This window comes from Pezoporus occidentalis, unplaced genomic scaffold (genome assembly GCF_034315485.1).
Source record: "Pezoporus occidentalis ecotype Australia unplaced genomic scaffold, CSIRO_AGI_Poc_V1 ctg203, whole genome shotgun sequence".
NCBI lineage: Eukaryota > Metazoa > Chordata > Aves > Psittaciformes > Psittacidae > Pezoporus > Pezoporus occidentalis.
The window spans coordinates 1577265-1597411 of NW_026913889.1; the positions used below are offsets into that span (position 1 = coordinate 1577265).

Here is a 20147-nt window from a genome sequence, read left to right on the forward strand (position 1 = left end):
TCACAAATTAAGATTCTTCTGAGGTCATCCCTGATTTACATTGACCTTAGAAAGGAATCCAAGGAGCCTTACCCACGAAAAGTTACACTTTCAAACTACAACAGCGTTAGATCTATCCTGTCACTCACGTCGAGCAGGAGGCAGCAGCTTGGTACGTGTAGACAAGCGGCGCTGCTCATCCCGCTTCTGCCGTTACCCGGCTCCCCGACTGTGGCCACGGCGGGCGGCGCGGAGCTGTCCCGGCTCTGCTCCTGACCCCGACCCCGACCTCGACCTCGATCCCGGTGGGGCCGGGGCAGGCGGGCGGGGCGGAGGTGGCGCGGCCCGGCGGGCGGAGCGGAGCAGCGGCGCTCCGGAAGAGGGAAGGAGCGGGGCGGCGGCGGCAGCAGCAGCAGCAGCATGGCAGCGCGGGGCTCCGCCGGGGACGCTGCGCTGCGCCGCGCGGCCCAGCAGTGGCTGCTCTGGGATAAGGTGAGGGGCGGAGGGAGCCCCGGTCGCGCTGGGACTTGGCGGGGCAGGCGGTGGGGGCTCAGGCGTGGCAAGCATCAGGAGGTGCGGGGCGAGCCCCGGGTTTCAAGCCGTGTCAGTGCCTGGGGGGACGAAGGCACTTGCTGGCTCTTTCCGCTCTTCTCCGAGGCCCCTGGCAAACGGGCTGCTCCCCTTACCCCGTCCTCCCCTCCCGCAGTGGGGTCTGCGGTTCCCGCCGCTGCTGCCGGGTCAGTTCTCGAGGCAGCCCTCTCTTCAATCTAGAGACACATCCAGCTGGTCTGGTTAAGTATCGGCGCTGTATTGAATTCCTTATTTAAAAGGGTCTGTATTGTTCCTGACCACTTCTGTTGTAGGGACGTTTGGTAGGCTTAAATTATTAAAGGGAAGAACACATCGCTGTGCTGTCTGTCTCCCGGTGTTAAAAACCTCCAGGTACCTCAGTGGTTTTGTTTACTATAATACTGTTTCCAAAAGACAGGCAGGCTTGCTTCAAAACCACTGGTTAAGTGCAGAATCCATCCTCTTCTTTCTGGTGGTGTTGCCCAGTGCTTAGTGGGCCTCACTGTTTGTGAGATAACTTCCAAATCTTCAATATTGTCCTGTTTCATGGTTCTTCTCCCTTTTTCTGCCATTGTCTGGGAACACTTTAGCATGCATTATTTCCCATCGTGTTAAGGTGCTTAAACATTGTAGGACTTTGTCTTCAGTGTTGGTCTTGACAGCACTACACGCAGCAGTATTTTTCTATATTCCACATATCTAAAGAACCATCTTGCCATAGTGGTGTTCTGAATAATGCTAATGTAGTTGCTTGCTGCTGCAGTTCGCACTTGGATGTAGGCCTGTATTCAGGATATCGGGTTTCTAGCTTTTTGTCCTTATATGTGAAATATGTTTGTTTGGGTGTATTGGGGCACACATGTCCCCCTTTGCTCCCTTCAGTGTCTGCCCTGGGCTCAGCGCCATACAGTCTGCTCTGGGTTTTCTGCAGCACAGAGGCTTGTTTGGTACAGGCTCTTCTGCTTATTTCAAGATTATCAATGAAAACTGAATAATTCTTTTGTGTTTTTAGTACTCTTTCCAGGTTCTAAAGGACATCATTAGAAGTACCTCAAGTTTGCTGTGATCCTTTATTAAGGATCATTTGAGTGGTTAACTGCTCAGTTAGCCAGCTCTGGTTTTATTAATGATAATGCACTGCCAAACCAGCCCTTCTTTCAGAACTGCTGGTGTGTCACATCCAGTGACAATACGCTTATTGTCGTCATCTGTTTGTGTTTTTTTTTTCCAGTATAATTGATTTTGAGAAAACAGTCTGGTTTTAAAGGGTCTCTTATTTCCATAACTTCATAGAATCATAGAATGGTTTGGGTTGGGAAGGACTTTATGATCATATAGTTCCAAGCCCCCTGCCATGGGGAAGGACACTTCCTGCTAGAACAGGTTGCTCAAAGCCCCATCCAACCTGGCCTTGAACACTGCCAGGAATGGAACATTCACAGCTGCTTTGGGCAGCCTGTTCCAGTGCCTCAGCACTCTCACAAAGATTTCTTCCTTATATCTCACCTAAATCTTTCCTGTTTAAGTTTGAACCCATTACCCCTTGTCCTATCACTAGCGTCCCTGATGAAGAGTCAGTTTCTCATCGACCAGCACTCCGAAGTTCTTCTTCTCAAGGCTGCTCTGAATCTCTTCTCTGCCCAGCCTGTAGCTGTGCCTGGGATTGCTCCGACCCAGGTACAGGACCTTGCACTTCGCTTGGTTAAACTTCATGAGGTTTGTGTTGGCCCACCTCTCCTGTCTTCTGTGTGACCATTTCATTTTCAGCTGGTTACTCTGATTATTTTGTGAAACCTCTTGAGGCATCCCTTATAGCCTCTCTACTTTTGAAAGATTAGCTCTTTGTAATGACTGTGCCTTTGACTCAGTAATAATTGACCAGTATGCAATACCCATTGCTGATTGCTCAAAACTGATGAGGTATTTCCATCTTTCAGGCACTCTTACATGTTCGTAAGAAGAATCCAATATAACCCTTGCCCATTTACTCTGACACTTAAAAAAAAAGGTTCCTTTTTGTTGTGTGGAGCCAAGTCAATATTTAATGATGATACATTGTGCACTTCTTACAAAATAATAGTTTGCAAGAGTCAGCCTTTATGGCTAAAGACAGTCCTGCTGACTTAACAGGAAGTTTGTACCTGGATGGCAATTACTGAGCTTGTTACAGAGCTGTTTTCGTCACTGTATTCATTGCAGTGGTGTCATGTTCTTCATTCTTTCGGTCATAAAAGTATGGATAAGAGGTAGCTTCTGCTTTTGTCAAAAGTAAAACCTGTGTAGTGAATAGCTGTCCCTCTACTCTGAAACCTTGTGGGGCCTCCTGCACTGATGAAACCTCTCTGGAACCTTCCCGCACTGTAGATTGAGGTAAATAACTCAAGTGTTCCCAACGGATGTTTAAGCACTGCTGGAAATTAACCCTGTATTAAATCACCTGCCCTGTATTCACAGGAATCCATGTTATTGCATTTGCATCCAATTTTATTTGAGAGTACAAAAAGTGGAACCTGAGAGAACCAGCAAGGAAGTTAAAACACAGCACTTCATCCTTCAGATACAATTGGGTCCTTCTTCAGTGGAGATGCTGTGAAGATTTGGGTCTGGCTTCTTTTTTCTGCTTAGGAAAGTTAATGTTTCTTTTTTCCTTAGCTGCATAGATCGGTATTGTAACATTCGCACAATATTGTAACATATTGAAACATTTGTTTCAATTTTAAATCAAATAACATGGGAACAGTTGTCCGTACAGTAAGTAAAGAAAATGCAGATTCTTGGAAGAATTTAGCCATAAACAATTGTAACAGTAATTCTGGAAAAATCCCTCTGCGCTGTTAAACAGAAGGCCTGGCTTTTACCATTACTTTGTTTTGGAGGTGGGAGCAGCAGGGAGCAACCCAAGCAACTAAGTCAATGCAGTGAAGTTTTCTGTAGCAAACAATGTGGACCTAAACTCTGAGACTTAGGCAGCCACCTGGGTGAGTACCACCATTTAACCAGACGTAAAACACTGGAGGATCCCTGCAGCTTCACAGTCAATACCAAACCTGGATAATCCCTCTAACAACAGTAACAAAGATTTCCCTGGTGAGAGCTATAGGATGTCGCCTTGCCCAGCTGCCTTTCTGTACTGGCATTACAGCTTCTACTCTGTCCATCTGTACAAACGTGTGCAGCACCTACCTAAAGAGATGCCTGTTTCAATGGTAAGAGGAAACTCTTGTGCAGAACGCTCACAGAGAGGAAAAAAGGTGACCAGACAGCGTACAAAGCCTGATGCAAAAGATGTCATTCAGGCTTCACCTACAAGATGCGGGCCTGATACTGCAGCAAAAAGTTCAGGTCAACTTTTAAACAACCTAAATTCAGAATAGTTACACTGACCTATATTATTCTGTAATAACATAGAATTATATTTATTATTATAGAATATAATTACTCTATAATAACACAGAATTATGTTGAGCCTCCTACAAGGAAGTATCAGGTACCATGTTCTTGGATTGGTAGTTCTTAAACTGGAAATCAGTAGTTATGGAGTACCTCATTGCTTATTGTATCTGGGAAACTGCCTTTTTCAATTATTTAGTTTATTCTGTGTTACACAGTTTGCTCATTAGCACCAAAGGCTCTTTAGCTTTTGAGAATTTATTTAAACTATGGTGTTTGTCCAGCAGCAGGTGCACAGGTCAGTGATTAGGGCACCCTGATTTTAGTTTGGTGTTCAGAATGCTTACACCTTTGTGTGCAGGCTGACTCACATGCCTACTGCTGTGCATGTTCTGCAGCATTTTCTGGAGCTGAAGAAAGTACCTTTTTTTTTTTTTTTTTCTTGTTTGTTTGCACTGTATGTATACCTGAATCATCCAATAAATAGTATAGTCTATGACCTTCATTTGAAATCAAAGCTTGAGTCTGTTTGGATATGGTAGTCTTTGTACTCCAGTGTAAAGAGTGCGCAAACATGTAACGAGTAACTTGCAGGGATGCTGCCTCTCCACATAACCCTGTTGCCTAGTGCCTGGAGTGTGCCATCTGTCCTCTTGGCTCATCAGTTTTCAAAGATCAAACACTAAACTTCACAGGTCCCATGATACTGAGTTGTTGCAGTGTAGGTATTATAGGACTTTACTAATTCCAAAGTTTGAAAAACAGAGGGTTGATAATGACAAAGAGTTGAAACAAGCAATATATCAAGAAAAACTGTGACACTTGGAAACTCCTCACTCTTTGCAAGCAGTCCAATGTGGCCTTTCCCTCGCCACTCTGCACAGTCATTCTGTTTAAGAATTCAGCTGCAGTTGCTGAGCTTTGATCCTGAGAGTTGTGCTTATTTTTACAAGCATTACCCACAAATATATTGCAAATTATCGTCTTTATCTTCTGATGCGTCTGCTTTAGTTCCCCTGGTGTTAGTCAGTCTTTGGGCAAGGTGGTGATTTTATTTTTTAAACTCTACTTTAGTGCTTTGGAACTACCAAATATTTCTTAATCATCAACTTAACTTACTTTCTTATATGTTTAGAGTAGTTCTTCTGTTATGATGACACTTCTCTGAACTGTAAATGTGCTTTTTTTGTTTGGTTTTGTTTTGGTTTTAAAACCAGAAAATATTAAAATAGACATCTTGGAAATCTTTTCAGTTCCCAGAATGTGATATCTATTCTGCTGTCAAGGCAGTTCAAGAGCTAAATCTAAAATAAGTAATACTTGAGATCGTACTGACTTCAAATTAGGAAGATGTAGTAGGAGTTCTGGTGTTCCTGAAGTGGTGTATGATGCTTTGATACTGAAATAACCCAGTACAAAGAGCAGGAAAGAAAGTCAGTTCTGTTAAGAAGCTTTAGGGTGTTAAAAACAACCAAAGCAAATCTTTTCTGGAATATCTGAATTTTGTATTTACAGAATCCCAAAACTTCTGCAATAGTGAAGCAACTGCTTACTGAAGGAAATGCCGGAGAGCTGCAGAAATACTTTGGCTCACGGATGGAGTTTGGCACAGCTGGGCTCAGAGCTGCCATGGGAGCAGGGATTTCCCACATGAATGACTTGACTATTATCCAGACAACCCAGGTACTGTGTTCAGCACTTTATCTCACTTAACTGGTTGTATATACAAATGGGAGAGCCTCATTTAGGACAAGCAAATGGGGTATTATATGGAAGTACAAGTTTTTTCTATTCCTCCATTTTTTTTAAAAATGTTAATTAGTAGCTAAGTAAGTGCTGATCTCTGAAAACAAGTAGGGGTAAGCTTTAAACCATTAGAAGAAGTTATTTTCCATATTTGATTTGTAATTGAATTTATACACAGGTACAGTTAAGATCAAGTGGATCAGTTAGTCCTGATGGACTACAGATAGCCCCAAAGGTAGCCAGCATTTGGCTAAGCTTTGTGTACGTTGGATGTATGAAGTTACATAAATGCAGAGAAGCTATATGTGTATACGCAAGTCCTAAAGTAGATCTGCTTGGAGAGAGCTTAAAAAAAATCCCAAAACCTTAAATTACTGCAGCCCAGAGTGGTGGTGTATCATGTCCTAAACATACGTCTTTATTAAGGGTGAGGTTCAGTTTAAAACTGATGGATTTGAGCTGAAAAACTGAAATACTGGCCAGTTGTCCTCTTCCTCATCTGACATCTATCACAGCTAATCACGTCATTTGTTTCTGGAGTTGGTTCTGGACTTAAATGCTGTCCTGCTTCACTACATTGATTTGAAGGTTTTTGGTATTTCTTGGTGTTTCTTGATCCTAGACAAACTGAATCCCAATCGAGTTCAGTAAGATGTTATGCATGCTCACATTTTAAGATATCAACATCTTAGCAATCATTTTAATGCAGTGATAAATTAAATGTTCAGATTGGGTTGATGAGGTGGATTTGTTATTGTCTCCAGGGATTTTGTAGGTACCTTGAGAAGAATTTCAGTGACCTGAAAAAAAGAGGAGTTGTGATCGGTTTTGATGCTCGGGCTCATCTTTCCAGCGGAGGCAGTAGCAAAAGGTACCTTTTAGTTTTTAAGTATTTTGCAGATGTCTTGTGTGATCCATTATGCCTTTATATCTGCTTCAACAGTATTTTCTCTTTCTGGAGAGTGAATTAAGGTGAGGGATTTATAGTACTTTTATATTCTGTTAATGCCAAAGCAGTTCTTGGGAGTTACGCTTCGTCTGCTGGGAATAGTGAGGGAACACATTTTAAATTGGGTATGTATAATAGTTATTTATGTAGGGTTTTGTTTGTTTGGGGTTGCTTTTGGTTGTTGTGTTTTGTTTTTTTAATTGGGGGGGGGGGGGAAGCTGTGAATTCTAGAAATCCAGTTGGTGAGAAAATGAATCTAGTTCCCTGGCATCTTTACTTCTTTAGGTTTGCAAGACTTGCTGCTAATACCTTCATCAGCCAAGGAGTTCCAGTTTATCTCTTCTCAGATATAATACCAACTCCTTTTGTGGTAGGTTCCCCTAATATATCTTTTTATATACCGAAAGTTCTGTCAGGTATCTTGCATTACTTACATTTAAAAAAAAACAGACATACCACTTTACTTTTTAAGATCTCTCTGCAGTTAGTCTTGTTTATTTAGCTGTATTTAGTTTACAATATCCACAGCAAGAGCAGGAAGAAGCTTAGTGGAATGTCAGTGACACTGGGATGTGTTTCTCTTCATTCCTGCTTTCACGCAGATTTCTTGTAAAAGACATCTCATTATTTCTAGATTGCTGCGGAGTCTGAAGTCTGAAACATGTAGGCACATTACAGTTTGGTTGGTTATTTTTATTGTCATTTGGGGGGGGGGGGGGGTATCGAATCTAAAGTAGCCTTTTTAAATAGCTACTACAGGTAGTTGGAGTGCAGTGATGTGCCGGGAGGGTTGTTGAATGTGTCCGCATTTTCACCATCACATCACTAGGTGTCAGTCCTCTAAAGCAATAAAGAAAACCTCTACCTTTGCACTAAAGGAAGTTTCTCCTATTTATTACCAGTTATTCCAGCGAGTGCTGCAAAGAGAACACAGCAGGATGAAGGCTTTGTATGCAGCAGTCCTGTACTGATACAAATTTTGGTAGATTTAGGGTCAGATTCTTCATAGTGCAGCTGAAAGCATTGTTGCAAGAACTGCAGTTGATTGTATTTGCTATCAAAGATCCAGGACTTGAACTGGACCTGTTGTCACAAATAATGCTTTATTTTTAAGTCACACCATCTGTTTTGGATTAATTTATAAGAGCTCTGTCCTGAACAGTTCTCCTCTCAACCACAATGGAGTAATTGCTCCATGGACTGCTCTCAAAATATAGCACGCATGAGACTGCTTCAGCTGTAATTCACTCTATACAGACTTCTGTCACTATCCCAACAGAATTTACATTCTACAGTAGGCAACACATGCACCTGGTTTCCTTCTATAAAAACACTACTCTAAAGATCCACAAAGTGTCTGAAACAGCACTGAGAATGTGCAAATAGGAAGTTGCACACAAAAAAGCAAGGGCTAAAGTTGTGCCACATAGGGGCTGGTGGAGCAAGTTCTACTTAGCATCTGCTTTAGAGAGTCAGTCTGTAGGAATCGCACACTGGCTTTCTCTTCACTCAGCAGTATGGAAGTATTGCATATGGATGAGAATAAATAATACAGTATTTTAAACATTTCAGTTCAGATAACTTTCTCTTGTTACAGCCATACACAGTAACTCATCTGAACCTTTGTGCTGGAATTATGGTTACGGCTTCCCATAATCCAAAACAAGATAATGGTTACAAGGTATTCCTATATGATCTATTTTCTGGTTTATTTCAAACATTTTTTTTTCCATGTAGAGACACCAGTACTATGATGTATAGTTTCTATCACGGTATAGACCAAATTAGTTGACCATTTGATCTCTTCTAGATGTATGTATTTAAAGCTAGTAGTATGTTTTACTAATAATTAAAATCTCATCTCTAAAAAGCAGGAAGGTAAGCATACTTTGGAACACTTTAAAATATTAACTTACCTCTTTTCAAAAGCACTAATAATTGCTCCAATTCATGATTTAAAAGTATCTCTTTCATTTGACAAACCCAGAGAATTAAAAATACATGAAACCTGATAAGTTGCTTGCACAAAATGTTTTGAATAAATTCCATTGATTTCTTGTACATTTTTCTTTTGCTAAGTGACACAGTTATTACTGTCACTTTTTTTCTATAACAGAAACCTGCTTTCCACTGAAAAAAACATTTCTGAGTTGCCTCAATGCCAGTCACCCCATAGCTTGACTGGTCATATACGGACTATTTCCAAAATTAAAAAAAATGGAATTTGGGAGATCTTTTTTGCCTTCTTAATAGAAAAACGAGGCATTAGCAGGGATGATTTCTTGCTGTCCCTCCTTCCAGAACTTCGTGTCTTTTTAAAATTGATTTTTTTGTTAATATTTCATGTATTGATCATGATAACTTCTTTGGGTGTTTTATCAAATGCTTTTTTAATCAACTTAGTTTTTTCTTAATGCTTTTTTTTATTTGGGCTACATATGTGCATGGCCCAGATGCTGTTAGGTATCTCTCCTTAAACTTGTGGTCTGTAAACCATCAGTAGGAGGAAGTGTGCAAACAACTGTCAAAAAGTAAAACTTAATAAGTACATCTCTTCCTGGATGTGTAAACAGTCAACAAAAAACAAAAGACTACAAGGACTGAAGGTCCTGAAACTTAATTGTATTTGTGCTTGCTGTTGTGGCAACACTGCTGCTGTACGCAGCTGCAAAGTTTTTGTGCCTTTCTCCTTGTCGTGGTTTAAGCCCAGCCGGTAACTCAGAACCATGCAGCTGAACCCAGGACACTCCTTAATTCTTTACTTTTGTACACTTTCTCTTCTTAAGAATTCTTCTGTATCTAGTGACAATACCTCAAAATCTGGGAGAAAGTATATGGCATAGCCTGGGCAAGTTATCAATTCCAAGGCAAGCAGACAGGTTGATAATTGAGTCTTCTCAGTAAATGAGCTGGGTCTTGTTTTGTGTTTCATTTTGGATTTGGATATCTTCTGATAAAATTAAGGAGCTTTTTTTATAGAACAAAAATGGGATGTGAGAGGGAACACTGAGAATATGAGCAGGGGAATATTCTGGCTATACTTAAGCCTAATTTACTGCAATACTCTACCAAATGCAGTGCACCTTAGAAAAAAAAATTACCAAATTATCCTACAATGTCAATGACCAAATACTCACCCTATTTATTATTTAGGTTTACTGGGAAAATGGTGCTCAGATCATTTCTCCTCATGACAAAGGAATTTCTCAGGCTATTGAGGAGAACCAAGAGCCATGGCCTCAGGCTTGGGATGACAAACTGATTGACAGCAGCCCGCTACTTCATGATCCATATGCCATGGTCAATAAGGAGTATTTCAAAGACATACAGAAACAGTGCTTTCACAGGTAACTGGTTTTAACTCCATTAAGAATACTGGATTTTCCATCTAGTACTTCAGTGAGGCAGTTTAAATTGATGGAAGTCAGGGCAGCTGTGACCCTGACATTCTTTCTTTGCTTCACAGCACTGTCAGCTGTGGGATGATGTAGTAAGCCATTTCATAAAGCTGGTCTGGCAGAAGTTGAACCCAGCAACGTGAGCAATTAGTTTCTGATTATATCATCTCTCTGTATTCACATGGCCAGGCATCAACCAAATGCCACAGCAAGACTGCAGCTGTCTTGTGCAGCTGGGCTTGAGCTGACAGTAATGGTCCAGCAACCTTAAAATGGGCTTTTAAGGTAGACGGTGAACTAGGCTGTTAAGCCAGTTCTGGCAGGAGGTCTTGCTCTGTTGTTCTAGCTTTGCATGTGCTCCTGGTGGCCTTGGGCACCTTGCACAAGCCTTTTCCTGTCACTTCCTCCATAAAGTCAAATGGTTGTTGCTTTTTGTGATTAACATGTAGAATTGGTTTATGGATTAGATAACCTGCAACCTGTTAGATATGTTTACTTACCAAAATTTTAACCATCAGTAACCATATTCTTACAATTGCTAAAAACAAAGTAAGAATTACTAGAAAGTTAGGAATATGAGAAAAATTATGCTGCTTTTTCAGAATAGGAGTTAAATGTCTCCTTAGGAGTTTGCGTGCCAGAGATGGAGATGAAAAGTCTTATTGGTCAGTTGAGTATAGAGTGTACAACATAACTTATCCCAGAGATTTTCACATATGAGGATATTAGATATCAAGAATGACTTATTGCTGAAAAATGAGGCTAATCCAATTTTGAAAGACAGTATACCGAGTCATCTGTGTCCAAACATAGTGAATTTTGTGCATAATATCCTTCCATATCCATGTTTACTGTTAATCTGTTTCATTTCAGGAATATAAACAAGGAAACAAACCTGAAATTTGTTCATACTTCTGTACATGGTGTAGGTCATAAATTTGTGCAGTTGGCCTTCAAGGCATTTGACCTTAGCCCACCTTTTGCTGTTCCGGAGCAGAAGGATCCTGATCCAGAATTTCCCACAGTGAAGTATCCAAATCCAGAAGAAGGCAAAGGTGTTCTGGTAAATAAATACCTTCTTTTTTTTTTTTTTAAAAAAAAAAAAAAAGAGTTTCAATGTCTTTCAAGCAGTGTTTCCTTTCTTCCAGAAGTCATGGCTATAAATATTCATGGAAGGACTATTTTGTTTCTGTTTTCATAGCCTTATGTTTAATGACCACTTAGCTGGAACCCTTTCATTGAAATGAGTAACTCTTTTGAACCACCAGCCAGGTAGTAATCAGCTGTAACTTTAAACTACTTTGTCCTGTGCTGTATCAAAATGGGCAGCATCTGCACAGAGAACTAAGTGATACAATTCCTTAAAAAAAAAAAATAATAAAAAAACCTCATCAGAGTTGGTTTTGGAAGGCTTTTACAGTTTACATCTGAAATACAAAGACTAAACTTCTATGATACAATACCGGCAGCAGGAGAAGTTTTCACAGGTGGTTAGAAATCCTGCTACAAGTATTTCTGCTACACTTTGTTATTAAAGGATCGGGTTGAATTGAAACAATGTTTGGCTCAGGCTGCAGAAGTGGAATGATGTACCTGAAGTTAAATACCCTGACTGTTCTCTACTGCTGCCAGGCTCAGAGTTTATTTTTTTGTAGAGACAGATCATGATTTGGGGTTCTTGAGATTAAATAAATTGGGAAATTACTTAAAACCTATAAAGAAAGTATCTGGGAGTATTAACACTTGCTTACTGCTTTTCCAGACATTGTCTTTTGCTTTGGCTGAAAAAGATGGGGCAAAAATCATTTTAGCAAATGATCCTGATGCTGATCGACTTGCAGTGGCAGAGAAACAAGAGAGGTATGGTAATTAAAAAAAAATTACATTTTTAACTTAAAGGCTAGGCTCATTTGGGGGATTCTCGTTACCTGTGTTCCAAAGGAAGATGGAGTAGTCACAGTCGTTGTTTTTGGACTAAAACCACACAGAAATGTGAGAGGACTGTATGAAGCAGACCACAGTGGGAGCAGTAAATGAAATAATGGTTAATATTAGACACTGTACAAATAAATAATGAATAATTGATATGCTGTAATTGAGGCATGCACAGAAGCATGTGAATTGCTGTGACTGTGCTAGACATTACTAAAGGTGGGTTTTCAGTTAGATATTTTTCTCATAAGACTGATAAATATTCGTTCATACTATGTTTATTAAAGAATAACTTGAATATTCAGGAGAACCTTTATAAAATAGGGAACATCTCTGTTATTCATGTGAGCTGCTTCTTTCCTGAATGTTGGACCAAACATTTTACTAATTATTAGGTGATTTGGGCCCCTTTTGCTCAGTTGTCCACTTTTATACATGATGTTATGTACTGCATTTCACCTTAAGCTTTATCAGTGTTTGGCACTTCTCAGTGCCAAATGAGTATAGTACCCTTGCTTTTAAGGACCAGCTATACATGAATTGTTTATCTATGTATAACCTGTCAAAGAATGGGATCACAGAAGGTAAACTTGCTCAAACAAGCAATTTTCATATATTTTTTCAGATGAATGGAATGTGTAACCTGTAGTTCTTGACCTAATATTGCCATCCCCTTGTGTATCCCAGTATCTTCTACAATTGTTTGCATTTCTGTTTTGTGGTTAATTTGATGAATGAAAATAAGCCGAAGTATGCACTTGGTATCATATCTACAAATAGTGGTGTTTCTCTTTTCTCTTCCTTGGTGAAGCAGAAACTAATCTGAGCAGTTGGAAATTCTAAGTCTTTAATAAATGGAAACTTCAAGATTTTTAGCTCAGAGAGGAGCAGAACAAAAATCTGCTGCTGGGCCTGGAGCAGAAATAGTGTAAATGAGTTCCCTGTACATGAGAGCCAGAAAAGAGATATAAAGACATGACAACAGTCCTGAGTAGCCAAGGGATGAGATGGGTGCCTGCTCACCTCAGTGATTGCAGATGATGCAAATATTTGAACCTGTGCCAGTTATACAAATTCCAAAAACCCAGTAAAAGGAGACAGTGCAAATGTCAGTTTTGCTCACAAGATAATCTCTTTTGGTCTTGTAGCAGCTTCAAAGGTGGCGGTGCTTTCTTTGGGGCTTTGGAGAGCTTTTTTTCAACTCATTAGCCTCACAGCATGAACTAAGTAGGCTTCTCTGCCTTTAGGAGAAGGGCTAATTCGTAGTCTGCTGCATCTTGGGCAGTGTTAGCTGGAATTTTTTGTGGTTTAATGTTTTTGACTTCTGCCAGCCTCAGTTAGCAATTCAGCATTGTGGAAAAGGCATAAAAAGCTTCAGTTTGTGCTAGTTATGATGGGTTAAAGCAAGAATGCAAAATTATTCTTTTTGTCTAAAAAGGTGGAGCTATCTGACACCTGAAGAGGGGGTGCTAGTTTATGTATCACCATTTAGAGCACAGTGATCTCACTCTGCTACCTCTTTGCTAACTGTTTAGCTAGTCTTAGTTGTCTCCTGTCAGTCCTGTGTCCTCACATTCCTGCTGTAGCTGTTCATACACTAACTGAATATTAATATAGGCTTCTACAGTATCTGTATACTTCTTCTTTGACAGAAACTCCTGCTAGAGCACACTATCTCAGCGCTCTTACACTAACTTGTCGCTGTGCAATGCTTTGTGCCTGTTGGCATCAATAAATGCAGGAGACTGAGTCTGCTCCTCTTTCACAACAGGTACTGTTTCTGTAGGTCTTGGTTTTTGTCAATTTGGCAGTGTCTTTGTCCCCTTTTGTGACTGGGAATTTTTAGGCAATTTTGACAACTGTATTTCCCTTTTACTTCCAGTTTTTCTTGTTTCTAGCAACATGTCAATGTTAATCTTTTTCACACATTTGAGATTTTTTCCAATCTTCTCAATGACAAATTGATGTGTTTGTGATTAAATAGGAAGTATTTGTCACTGATTCAACTAAAAATATTGATCTCTTGAGAATTCTGCTTTCGTGTCTCTGTGCTTTGTCTTACCAATTTTATAATTTGCTGCATATTTTTGTTTTACTTAAAACCTGATGGAAATATCATTTCATCTTTGGATAAACTCAAAAGCTGGTACGTATGATGGAGAATTTTGGGGGGAGAAATTTTTTTGATTGTTCATAATGAACACAATATATCTTGTTACTGTAACTTGGAATTCACATGCAGTGGTTTATTTGTTACTATTTGTGTATGGAAGAACCAATAGCTTTTTTTCCCCCCACCTCCAGAGTCATCCTTTAAATCCATGTACTTTCTATTCTTTTTCCCCTTCAGTGGCGAATGGAAAGTGTTTTCTGGAAATGAGCTGGGAGCTCTTCTAGGCTGGTGGATCTTCACTTGCTGGAAAAATAACAACAGGGATACCCATGCCATTAAAGATGTCTACATGTTATCCAGTACTGTTTCTTCCAAAATCCTGAGAGCAATCGCACTCAAGGAAGGTTTTCACTTTGAGGTAAGCAACAGTTACACATTATTCCATGTTCTTTTATTTGCTTTCCTACACAGTGTCACATCTTTGTAAAAATTTGTTTTTATTTTTAATGCCTTTTTTTCTTTTCTCCTTACTGCCATAGGAAACCCTGACAGGTTTCAAGTGGATGGGCAACCGTGCCAAACAGCTAATGGACCAGGGAAAAGCTGTTCTTTTTGCATTTGAGGAAGCTATAGGTAAGAAACAAAATATTATGTTCTGGTACCTTGTAAAATAGTGAAAGTAGGACTACTGCAAAAAATGGCAGTGTAAAGGTGTCCTCAACACAACGGGTGTATTTCCAGTGAGTAAATGATAATCATCCATTTGTCTGATTAATATTACTAGTTTTAATCCTTTGTGTCTCTGTTAAGCACCGAGTATGATGATGTGGGCTAGATGTATGTATTTTCAGTAGCATAGTTATGTAGACTTGGGCTGCAAATTCTGCACAAGCTATTTAAAAAAACCCAAACAAAACACATTTTTCAGACTTCGAGTATATTTACCTGACAGTTTGAAGCTAAGCTTAAATGAGAATAAACTAAAGTAAAATCTCCTCCAAGTTGTAAACGGGAAAGCCATGAATAAAAGCTATGAATTCATGCAAATGAAATTGTAAAGCTATAAAGCTATTTCTTGACTATCTCAGTACCTGAAAACCGGGGAAAATGTGACTGATTTCTCAGATCATTATCAGTGTTACCATATGTTACCATGTAAGGGCAATCACAATTGAGACCAAGTGCTCTACTTGCTTTTTACTTGCAGTGTGGCATTTCTCCTTCATGAGAGCTCCAAAAGCACTCAGGAGCATCTGGCACTGATAAGATAAAAACCCACCTCTGTCATGAAATTCCATTAAATATCTTGCTTATCAAAAATAACACTGATTAGAAGATAATTTTTTTCCACTTTTGGCTTAACTCTGTATTTAACTCTATATTTTCTTTTGTTTAGGGTATATGTGCTGTCCTGCTGTTCTGGACAAAGATGGTGTCAGCGCTGCTGTGATAACGGCAGAGATGGCTAGCTTTTTGGCAACCAGAAATCTGTCTTTGTCTCAGCAGCTGAAAGCTGTCTATGATGAGTGAGTTCAATTAGAATTGTTTGATTTTCAGATTTTCTCCATTCCACATACTGTGGTTAATAGGGACTCAATGGCACCTATAGTATATGAAAAAAATAAAAATTGGGTTATTGTACCATAGTACCCATCTAGAAAGCAGTCCTCCCTCCTGGGCATGAATACATTCATGACTTCATTTTGTGTCATTTTAAGGCATTTTAAAACTAATAACATTACCTTACTAATGAGATTTTTGAGGTATTTATGTTTGCCTATCTGGGAAGTTCTACTCTTGAATCCTCTTACAGAAGATTGGCCTGGGTTTTGGCTAGCAGTATTGCTATGTGGTAGAAAGCATAGTGCTTCTTGCTGCTAAAATGTGCCAGATGCACAAAAATGTTGATGGCAGAATGGGTCTAAGCAGCTCTGGCATATTTATGATACTCATAGAAGCCAGCTTGCTCTGTCCTGCTTGCAGGGCAACTTCTGATTAAATTAATTCTAGTTGGCTCTAAGGTTAGGCTTTTTATGATATTATTCCAGTTTTTGGTTTTATTTTGTGTATGTTTCTTGGTTTTGGTTTGGTTGTTTTGGTGGTTTTTTTTATTGTTATTAATAGTATACATTGGTTGCTGGTGGTTCTTTCTGCTCCTGAATACTGGAATTTGAGCTGATTGCTCCAAAGTGCCATGACTGGCCATAACTATTGGCTATATACAGCTGGATATCCCTCTGAGAGGTTTTAATCTGGGGCACTACTTTTCTCTTGTTTTCTTTCATGTGTTCAAAGGCCTACAGAAATAAATTGTGGGATTTATCAGCTATTGTACATGGCAGTTTAGGTGGGTTCCAGAAGCAGTGGTATAAGTGCATGGAAGAGGAATTCATGCCTAGAGCTGCACATATAGCATCTGAAGTTACAATTCTCTCAATTAGTAGTAGCTGGAAGTGTATTTTCAAAGGATTATCCTTCTCTGGCCCACGCCTACTTTTTACTTTCTCTTTTTTTAAAATACTAATTCAATAAACACCTGCTTCAGGTTGCCCTCAGAAGATTTCCCTGAGTGGAACTTAGCTGTGTTGCTGTGTACGTAGCCACTGGAGAGGATTCTCAAAGTCAGAACATATTTAGCATGAAAGCAGTCTGTAGATGCACCTCAGAGTAAGATGTCACTGTGCATAGTCACTCTTTGCTTATGCTATAGGGAAGGATACAAATCTTCCGTATTAAATTGATGTTTGATAACTAGAACTGGAGGGGGGATTCTTGTTTTGTTTGAGGGAGGCTTTGTTTTATGTGTGTTTGATTTTCATTTGTGGGTAGTATAATGTTGCAGTTTTCTGCTCCTTGTTACTTGTTATTTGTCAGATTTGTTTTGTGAGTTCCGGTTGAAGCAGAAGAAACTGCTCTGTATTTTGGAATTATAGAAAGGAGATCTCAAAGAAGAAAATGCAGATCACGGAAAGAGGACAGTCCTAGCAGACTCATCACTCCTTTAAGTTATAGGACAGGTTTTGTTAATTCCCTTGCTGGATTCTCAAGACTGACTTACCAACTACAGACCATCCATTTTGCTATAAACATGACCCCATTTAAGGAATCTTTCAGGTTTCTAAAAGGAACATCCTAGTATTAATGAAAAGATTTTGTCCTTCAGACATTTCCTGGCACCTTGTAAACAAATGAAGTGCTGATCTTTAGCTCACTTAAACAACCAGTCCAGGCTTGTATGCCTTTCAACAGTGTGCTGTTTTGAAAAGTCTGTATGAGCAGGTCATTTGTGTTTGATGCTGATTCTGCATCATACTACCTGGCAGCAAACAGATAAGGTAAAAAAACTAATGTTCAGAACAATTTGGTTAAGTAGAGATGCTTTAATGAGAGAGCAGCTTCTGAAGTGTGACTAGAGAAAACAGTCTGGAATTTGTTTTACTCAGAAAAGGTCAACTGAAGTCCCTTCAAAGAGGCTGTTTAGATGTAGTGTTCTCCTATGGTGATTATATCTTTCCAAGGCAATAATGACTTTTTTCTGATTTGTAATCATTGAAAGGAAAAGATGTCTGCACAGAAGTTTCTTTGAAGTATGCAAATTAGGACAATTAAGCTGTCAAGGCCTTTTTAAGATTGAAAGTGGGGGAACTGATGCTAGAGTTGGGTAAACATGAGAAGAGATTCTTGCTTTATAGAAAGTTGTATAATGTGTATGGTGTACAACTCTATGAACACTGTTTCTTCCATTCATTTGTATTGTGTCTTCACAGATATGGCTTCCATATTACCAAAGCTTCATATTTCATCTGCCATGATCCAAAAGTTATTCAACAGCTTTTTGACAATCTTAGAAATTTTGATGGAAAAAATACATACCCAAAATCTTGTGGTAGATTTAAAGTTTCTGGAATAAGGGATCTAACTACTGGGTATGACAGCAGTCAGCCAGATCAAAAGGCTGTAGGTATATTTTTTTAATTATATATAAATCATAGAAGTATGTATATACACATAGATAAAAATTTCTATGGAGAAACACTCTAAACCTTATGTGACATCCTGAGTCTTAAAATGAGTTAGACTGGGGATGATTGCTTTGCCCTGGTGAGAGGAAATGAAGGTTAGGGTGGAGGGAGGGACGGTTTTTTTGTTTGGTTTTGTGGTATTTTTTGTCTCCAGAATTACAGACTGTCAAGGGAGGTAGGAGAATCTTGCTGTCTTGCTACAGCAATCTTGCATTATTTTCTTCAGTTAAACTGTCTACTGAGATGTGGCTTTGGGTTCTTTAGTTTTACAGTTTATGTTTCTTTTCCTCCTGGAAAATGCCATCACAGAGCAATTTCTATCTGCAGTAAAAATATTGACTAGATTTGAAATGAGCTACCTAGCAGCATTGTACTGCAACCACATTCTAGGCTGAGGGTAAGGCTGTCATTTGCCTGTTGTGGATTCAAGACCATAATGATGAAAACAGAACAAAGCTTAACTTTACATGATCCTTTAGCTGTATTATACAACATCAAGTCATGGGTTTTGTCTTGAATTCATTATTTATAGCCACTTTCCAAGCTTCTAAAACAATTATTCTTACTATTTCTAGATACTTCCCACTAGTAAAAGTAGCCAAATGATAACTTTCACTTTTGCTAATGGAGGAGTAGCCACAATGAGAACCAGTGGGACGGAGCCAAAGATCAAATACTATTCGGAACTTTGTGCACCTCCTGGAAACAGGTATTGTCAGTCAATATCAGTCAAATCTGTGCAATAGGGGCTGTGTGGCTTTTGGTATTATTTTGGTAGGGAAAGGGCTCACCATGATCAAATAATATTAGTACAGTCATTAATTTAGCAAAGGTATTTGCATAAAGCTTCAATTGTACAAAATTTGTTGATGCATTCTTGTTACTGAAATTCCTTTGAACCTAGTTTTGCATTCAGTGAAAACTTATATAACTATACATAAAGTGTCCTAATATATTTTAAACCCTTCTGTGGTTAGCAATTATATCCTTGAGTGACACCCTTGGAAATTATATAGTCTTAAAGATAAGCAATTATTAACTTCTATAATGAAAATTATGCTGTTTCACAGATGAAAATTCATCTGCAGATACTATTGCAAGTATAAAAGTTACATTTCTAATCACATATGTTTAGTAAAAAAAGATTTGAACTCAAACTGGCTGTTTGTTTTTAGATTATGTTGCAGTTTTATGTTTCTCCATAGTCTTAAGTACCTTTATGCATGTGCATCACTTGGAAGTGAACATCAGTGCATTAACATAAGAAATCAAGTGTACATATTAATATCAATAGCAAATGTTTGTCTAAAAAATGCAACAGACTTAAAAATTCCTCAGAATGAAAATACGCTTTTTTGTTTCTTCACTGTGACACTGTGTTTCTATATTTGTGTGGATTTTGTTTTCTCAGTGACGCTGAGCAGCTGAAGAAGGAACTAGATGAATTGGTCAATGCTCTTGAAAAACACTTCTTTCAACCAGAAAAAAATAATCTTCAACGAAAGACTGAATAAAATAGCAAAATTACTGCCTTAATTGGCTTCTGTAGCATTAGAAGTGCGTTATTTAAGTAGTGAGGATTTTTAGGACCAAACATCTCAGAACCCAACTAAAAAGACTTCTGCTTTTATTGAGGGTTATTCTGGGTACTCTTGGATCTGGTATTTTATTTTGGAAGGAAAGTACCTTTACTTTTGAAGGACCAAAAAATCCCAATCAGTTGACCTACAAGCCTTATGAAATAAAAGTTGCAAATGTATTTCAATCAAAACTTGTTTTAATTAAATAAGTAATATCCTGATTTTCGAAATGCAGCCTGTTTTGTGGGGACTTTTATTTCTTTTCTGTGTGAGTAATCTCATCACACTATCCAACTTTATCTAGGTTTAGATTTGCAAAGCAAATTCTGTTCACAAGAAGCACTGTAAACCTGTGGTGAGTCTTTGACAAACTTCGGAGAGATGTTTCAGAAATAGTGATCTTTCTTGGAGATTTAGGTCCAAATGAACAAGAAATTCATAGTGAATTTGCTGAAGACCTATTTGCTG

The 20147-nt window shown here is 38.9% G+C and overlaps 1 protein-coding gene across 1 annotated transcript; it reads left to right on the forward strand.

The window, feature by feature from the left end:
* The first annotated feature begins 329 nt into the window (after positions 1-329).
* PGM2 (phosphoglucomutase 2) lies at positions 330-19900 on the forward strand. Its single transcript, XM_062618796.1, has 14 exons — positions 330-471; positions 5455-5622; positions 6450-6556; positions 6920-7004; positions 8232-8315; positions 9788-9981; positions 10906-11095; positions 11795-11892; positions 14315-14495; positions 14617-14710; positions 15474-15603; positions 17845-18034; positions 18675-18808; positions 19511-19900. Exons 1-14 carry the CDS (start codon positions 400-402, stop codon positions 19611-19613), a joined length of 1830 nt encoding a protein of 609 aa, XP_062474780.1. The 5' UTR covers positions 330-399; the 3' UTR covers positions 19614-19900.
* Positions 19901-20147: the final 247 nt, after the last annotated feature.

What these genes read in the sequence shown, in the direction of transcription:
- PGM2 (XM_062618796.1), top strand. Translation starts at nt 400, where the DNA reads ATGGCAGCGCGGGGCTCCGCCGGGGACGCTGCGCTGCGCCGCGCGGCC. An exon ending in GTGGCAGAGAAACAAGAGAG is followed by an intron (nt 11,893 to 14,314) that starts GTATGGTAATTA and finishes TTTCCCCTTCAG; the next exon opens with TGGCGAATGGAAAGTGTTTT. An exon ending in CTGAAAGCTGTCTATGATGA is followed by an intron (nt 15,604 to 17,844) that starts GTGAGTTCAATT and finishes GTGTCTTCACAG; the next exon opens with ATATGGCTTCCATATTACCA.